The 7,281-nt window shown below is 36.1% G+C and overlaps 1 protein-coding gene across 1 annotated transcript; it reads right to left on the bottom strand.

Annotated features, from left to right (window-relative positions):
• Positions 1–265: 265 nt before the first annotated feature.
• SLITRK6 (SLIT and NTRK like family member 6) lies at positions 266–6,931 on the bottom strand. Its single transcript, XM_027880920.1, has 2 exons — positions 6,393–6,931; positions 266–3,129 (listed from the first exon to the last, which is right to left on the bottom strand). Exon 2 carries the CDS (start codon positions 3,112–3,114, stop codon positions 592–594), a length of 2,523 nt encoding a protein of 840 aa, XP_027736721.1. The 5' UTR covers positions 3,115–3,129; positions 6,393–6,931; the 3' UTR covers positions 266–591.
• Positions 6,932–7,281: the final 350 nt, after the last annotated feature.

Below are 7,281 nucleotides of genomic sequence, written 5' to 3'. Positions count from 1 at the left end.
AGTATGAAAACATTTCAGCTCCTTTCATATTTATTATAAGCATATTTCAGGTGTAGTTGTAGACAGTGGTCACGTATGCAGTGTATGTACTAACCTAACAAATACACTCTAACCATATAAATACAAACGCAAGTATTGGGGGGGTTGGGGTATTTTTTTAAGGAATATAATTAAATGCAGAGTAAAAAAAAAAAAAAAAAAAAAAAAAAAAAAAAAAAAAAAAAAAAAAAAAAAAAAAAAAAAAAAAAAAAAAAAAAAAAAAAAAAAAAAAAGTAAAGATAATGAATATTTTCCCATGGATAGGGTACAGAATGGAATGCCATACACAACTTTTTAAAGTTATAAGGAATATTGCAATAAGCAATCTTCCTCCCACACTTCAATCACACAAAATTCATGTTTTATTTGGGGTGAGACATATTGCCTGCACACAGTCCCATGGCTTCCCACAGTGATCCCTGAGTTTTTCTTTGCTAGGATTACTGCTGTGCTTAAGTTCTGACTGTTGACATGTAAGGCACTTTTATTTACAATGGTTCCAACTTAAAATAAAATTACAGAAATTCGGCCCCAGCCCAAAATATTATCACCTCATGTTTGTTGCTCCAGGACTTCCAGGTAGTCAGGCTCAGCATGTAAGTTAGCCTTGAGTTCAAAATACTCATTTTTAGTTTGTTCTAGAAAAACCTTTCTTGGCCTGGAGTACATGAGTGTCTCCATTAGCTTCAGCTCTTCATGTGCTCCAGGATAATGAACTTCCATGTCAGGCTGGAGCTGGACAATATTTTTTCTTAGGTACTCTGTGATCCCTAGTTGCTGGAGTTCTCTCTCTTTCTCAAGAATGTTTCTATACAAGCAGCTAGCATCCTGAAAAGACAGAAATTCAGCAGATTGATCTGTAGCCTTGTATTTGACATTTGGACCTGTAAGTGGTGAACTATTCTCTCTTTCCAGGAGACTTCGGCGAAGATACTTGCAATCGTTAGCGTCCTTCTCACTTCCCTCCTGCTGTTGTTGCTCAGTGTGCTTGGGGCTGAAGGACGGGCTTCGGTAGACCTGCACCATGGGGGTGACCATACGTTGCTCATAGAGAGTGGCAGCTGGGTGTTCTGTTGTGTGGTGTGTTGTCTTATGCCCGTACATGCTGTACTGCAAGTGAACTGGGCTACTGTCCCTCATTTGCTCATCCACCTGCTTCTTTTTGCACCTTCGTCGCCGATGAAGAACAAGAACAACTATTCCTGCTGCGCAAAATACAATAGTTATAAACACAATGAGCAGTCCTAAGATTAGAACAGAAAGTGGGACAGCATCTGTAAGGGACCGTAGGATGGTATCTGCAGTGTTGGCAGTAGGAGAAGAAGTTGTCAAAACTACAAAATTGGCATGAGTTGGTAGGGCAGGGCTGTTTATTAAACCCGGACACAAGACTTCACTGTTCAGGGATTTTAATTCCTTTTTTGCTAGATGCCCCGGAGATTTGCAAAAAATACCACCCATCATGGTATTCTTACTCAGTTTTTGTATCCATTTTTGCAGACCAACTGAATCACAGGTACAGTCCCAAGGGTTGTCTTCAAGTTCTATTTGTACCAGCATATCCAGTTCATCCAAGACATTGCTCACTGGCAAATGAGCAAATTGGTTTGTTTTCAGATTTAATCTAGTGAGGGGAATACCTGAAAAGATATGAGGTGGCAAAGCCTGCAGAAGGTTGTTATTTAAGTAGAGGACTTTCAGTTTTGGCATTACATTAAATGTCCCTGGCAAAACTTCTTTGATGGCATTATATTCAAGGTACAAGTACTCAAGGTGCTGAAGGCCAAGGAAAAGGTTCTGACTTAACTTGGTAAGATGATTGCCATTGAGATATAATTTCTGTAGTCTAGTCAGGTTCATAAAGGAACCTTCCTCAAGGATTTCAATGCGATTATTCCCCAGGTGAAGCATTTCCAGGCTGGCATAGTCCACCAGATCTGATTTCAGTAATGTCTGAATAATGTTTCCAGCCAGAATAAGCTTTTTAGGATTTGGAGGAGGTGGTCCTAAGTCAGACAAACTTTCAATATTTCGCTCCTGGCAGTGCATAAGAACTCCTGAGAGCATATGGCTGGTGCAGTGACAGGGGACGGGACAAGAGATTCCTGGAAACGTAGTAGGCTTTGAAGTGTGAAGCACTAAACTTGGTTCTTTAGTAGGAGCTTTCAGAAGAGGAATCACCTTAGTTGATAGGTGACTATCACTGATAGAGGTGGTCACAACCAGGGGTAGTGACCCTGAAGGATCTTCAAGTTCGTTGACAGGATGAGTAGGACAAAGTGATTCTTTTTTCAACCGGCTTAAGATGCTGCCTTTAATAACTGAAGGACTATTGCATACAACATCACCTATTATTGACTGAGGAGGCATGTTTTCTAGCCATATCTTGAGCTGCAACAAATCACAGTTACAGACCCATTTATTATCTTCCAGCTGAAGGTCTAGTATTCTACCAATGTGTTCCAAAAAGCCAACATAAGGCAGTGTCTGTAACTGGTTTCCACGCAGATCTAAATGGGTCAACGGCACAAAACGAAATATGTTTGGAGGAAGATACTCAATGGCATTATCATTCAAAATAAGCACTTTAAGCCTGTTGAGCTTGCTGAAGGCACTTGCTTCAATCACTGTGATGAAATTGTTGTCTGCTTGAAGAAACTCCAAATTTTCCAATCCATTAAACGTATCTTCTTTAAGTGTTTCTAAAGAATTGTGATTGATATGAAGTTGTTTAAGAAGGCTGAGACCATTGAAAGCCCCAGGCTCAATATCTGCAATATTGTTAAAACCAAGATGTAGAGAGATAGCATTAACAAGGCCAGCAAATTCATTCATGTGTAACATACTCAGGCCATTGTTTAACAAATTAAGATGGAAAGGCCGTGATGGTGGGACATTTATTTCTGAAACCATCTTGATGCCTCTTTCATCACAGTTTATAATAATGGTATCATCCTTTTCTTCACAGGAACAGAGATTCTGACAAGATCCTCTGGCTGAAGAAAAAGAGGGCTGTGACTGGAAAGGATCAGATGCAACCACAACTGAATATAGAATAAAAGTCCAAAGCTTCATCTTGTCCAGCAGATTCTAATAATAAAAAAAAAAAAAAAAAGGAAAAGTAATAGAGTCATGATTTCACAGGGTTTGGGTTGTATTCTGTTGTTTGTTTGTTGTTTTTTTTCTAGGGCAAAAGGGAGAAAAAAACATTCTTAATGCTTGTTATTGAGCTATCCCATCTTTTAAACAATATTATGCCACTCAAAACAATTGAATTATTTTCTAATATAAGAATATATATTCAGTTTAATCTACTGAATCAATAAACAGTCATAAGGGAAGATAATCAGGAGTGTGTTGCCTTCATTTATATAGCGTACCGATTTTCAGTGGACTGCACTAATAAGTTACTGTTCCAAGCAACTTATATAGAAACCAATATAGTATTTTGGATCATTGCTTTGTGTCACCAAATAGCACTGCAAATTTTAAGAGTACCTTGCTAAGCTTAACTTAATGTTATCCAGCTGCTGATGAGAAGAAATAAGATTTGGTTTGGTTCAACAATATATTGTGAACACAAGCCCATTCAGTCAGGATACAGGGAATTTCCCTTAGGTTCTGCATTATATATGGAAATCAAAAGGTATTTCCTCTGCAATCCTTGTACCCACAAACTGAAAAGGAAGTAGACAAAATAATTATTTTTCTTTTTTTAAATTTTAATGCATATATTGTTGTTTGTAAATATTTAGTAGAAGAGGTACCACAACATATAGTCGTGTAACATTTGCATATAATACACACATAAAAAAATTGTATACATGATTAAAGAAATAAGAAGAGAGAACTGACAATGCAGTACATTTCAGACGAAACAGGTAAGCAAGGAAAAATTTGTTTTGAGATTAACATTAGACTCCTTCTGATTATTATAATCATCAACTATCACAGAAGTTCTGAAATGTATATGGAACTGACTATGCTTTAAAATTAAAAATTATCACCACTGTCATCCATACGATATGTAACATAATTATCACCTTTCAAGCTGATCTTGAACTTTGCTGTACCTGGTAAATGAACCATTCCAATACAACTATGGACTCACAAGCAAAATTTATATGTTTAAATAAATCATTTATTATTGGTTTGAATTAACTTGTGCTACACTCCATTTAAAGCTCCTCTGTTTCTTTTTGTCAAGGCTGTCAGTTCGTAAGAACAATAGTAACTCTTGATATCTGAGGTAGAGTGAAATCATTGTTTATAATCTTTAATTAAATATTTACACATATCCTAAAAACTATTTAAAAAAATTAAAAAATATTAAAATAGAATGGATGATTTATAAATCAATAACTTTTATGGGCTGTGATATTTATGTGAAGATTCTCAAGGAATCTATCTAAGCCGGATTCTTAAATAATCCATCTAATAAAGGTAAGTTGATCTTTCCAACTAAGCTATGAAACAGCGAGTACAGAATACCACTACACAACTAGCTGTGTTAATTTCTGAAAGATTAGAACCTTTTATGAGGATCAATTCAGTTACATGCATGAACATTCTTTTAGTGTGGCCACATGATTTGGCATCTCATCAAAACATATTTTAATTGTCATATACCTTGTTTCTGGAGACAACGTTTCTCAAGGCTTTCCTTAGAACAGATTGCAAAGATTTACATATGCAAGGATTTGAATGCTGTGGCATGAATATTACATACACACACACACAGAAGGAACAACAGTTAATGTGTGCACAGTGAATTATGTTTTTCTCCATTAGCAGCTCCTGATAAGTGGGAGTAGAAGCATGAGTTTAGAAGTTGAAAGTGCAATTCACAGTGTGAGAAAAAGTGTCCCTAAAATGAGCTTTTATCTTTGTTTCAGTAGAACAAATAATTTTACTGTCTCATATAACACTCCCTGAACTCCAGTTGCCTATGTTTAATATATATGCCTATAAACCTGTTTTCCCAAGAAGTATTGGATAAGACACAACATGTCAAGATGTTATTTTGAAGTATGCAGAATAGTTCCAGGATCATATTATGCTAGAGATTTATTTTTTTACATGTATCACTACCCTTCCCAGTGACCCAAGTTAAAAAATATGAGCTCTTGACTCAGATGCCAGCTTCAAACCTACTGTATGACTAATTTAACTTTATTTCTGTACACTTTTTCTCATCAGAAATTCCAACGTCAATCTGCATCAAATTCAAAGTGCACTTATAAAGTCCCTGAGCAAAATTAAATCAAAAGAAAAAAATAATAATCTGAAAGGCATGTTGCATTGTAGTGCATTTTGAGAAACTGGGTTATAAAAATGAAAGCCCTCCTCTCAGAGATGAAAGTAACAACATTTGTAACCAATTGGAAAACATTCGCATTTTAATCATCGTCATACTTCTGTGAGCAGCACTGCCAGAACTCTCACACACACATATATACACACAATAAAAATTAATAGGAAGGTTTTATTCCTTTTCCTTGGTTTTATTTTCTTTTTTTCTAAACACTCAGAAATATGTAATGAAGTTCTCAGTGGGCTACTATTGTAAAATAAAAACTCCTTTCAAGTAATAGATTATTAGCATTTAACTGAAGGAATGCAGAATAAAATAAAATTTAATTTAAAATTCTTGACAAAGCTGACCTTTTTGTATTCCACGTGGTGAAGTTTTTTAGCAAAATCTACATGGTAACAAGTTTTTTTTCATTTCATCTGCTTTCATCTAAGTCACTGCTGACTGCATACAGTAACTAAGCTCTGTAGGAATTCTAAAAGACTAAAAAATGTCACTGTCTTTTCTATGAGGCAAAGTTGAATAGTTTCAGAAGTAGTTACCTTACAGCAAAGATATCGCATGCTTGATAAGTAATAATTTATGTGTTTTTGCAGTATTGAAATAGCTTGTTTCATTTGTTAGGGTTTCTTTGTTTGTTTGTTTTAATTCAGCTATTTAAAAAATGTATGTTGAAGATTTTCAAAGCCTCAAGTTAATCACTGGTAATTTCTGAAAGCCTTCAGGATTGTTTATTAAATTCTGAAGGGAATCACAGTCAGATGATGCATTTAAGACCACTCTTGCACTTCAGGAAATAAAAACAAACACCCATTCCTCTCCCCTCAAGGGATTCGAAAACAGCGTTCCCTTAATACACACATTCTACACAGTTAGCAGTTTGAATAAACGTGCCTGGCAAACTGTTTAGAATACAGTACAAATTGCCATTGTTTAATATAAAAGTTATACAAAGTCATGCAGAAAAATAAATTCAACTTGTACTGAGAAATTAAATTTTCATGTGCTAGGCTAATTAACTAACTGAAATCTTTCTTACCTGTACAGCAGTAACACTCCCTGAAACACTCAGCAATGCACTGTTGGAGCAGCTGCTTCAATGCAATGTAAATTTTCCCACGGAAAAATGCACACTTTCTTCCGAGTTTCACTTTGCTGCAAGCTCTGGTAATGCTACAGCTCCATAAAGTTAAAATCCTTCTTCAGAAGACAAAGTACAAAGCATTCAATTGAAAAAATCTTCCAGGCAGCCGTGCACATCAGACCATCCTGTAAGCAGTTGTCCTTTTTCCTCAATTAAAATTCACAGCATACTTCACAGCTAGGCTGACTTTTCTGCATATAGTTAACTGTTTGCAAGCATTTGGATGCAGTAAATAAACAAGATGCTCAGCAGAGCTTGACTTGATCACTTGGTTTGTCAGATTTTTAGATGCAAGCTGCTCCTGTGTTCTCTCTGTTCTTTCTAGTCTTTCCTGTTAGCTCAGTTTGTTATTAGTCAGACTGCCAGGGGCTGGGAGGTAGGCGTAAATAAAGAGACTTCTTGGCTTTTGACTCAGCCTTTAAGCCCTTCCCCACCAGAGAGCTTTAATCTGCCAATGTCATTTAATACAAGATACAGCTCCACCTTGAGACAGATCAGCTCCTCCTCCTCCTGCAATTCCCCTCACCTCCTTTTTCCTTTATCCAAGTGAAGCTTAGAAAGTAAAATTCAACTAAATATCTTCTAGATTACTTAAAGACTATTAATGACTGATTTTGTAAAGGAATAAACATCCACTACAGCTTTTGCAGTTTGTCATCTTGGGTAGATCTTGCATTTAGTTTGTGTCTGCAAATGCTTGCTTTAGAAACCTGAAAGCATTCCAGCCCAAATACAATCCCCAAAAACACACCACAAGGGAAACCTTGTCCTCTGGAAAATACGT

This window comes from Empidonax traillii, unplaced genomic scaffold (assembly GCF_003031625.1).
Source record: "Empidonax traillii isolate 1590-97213 ecotype Southwest subspecies unplaced genomic scaffold, ASM303162v1 scaffold79:size2606397, whole genome shotgun sequence".
NCBI classification, from domain to species: domain Eukaryota; kingdom Metazoa; phylum Chordata; class Aves; order Passeriformes; family Tyrannidae; genus Empidonax; species Empidonax traillii.
Note: the sequence above shows the minus strand (reverse complement) of the source record. Positions and strands in the feature narration are given on the sequence as shown.

Excerpts from the sequence above, each read along its gene's own strand:
- SLITRK6 (XM_027880920.1), bottom strand. The coding sequence starts at position 3,114 with ATGAAGCTTTGGACTTTTATTCTATATTCAGTTGTGGTTGCATCTGAT.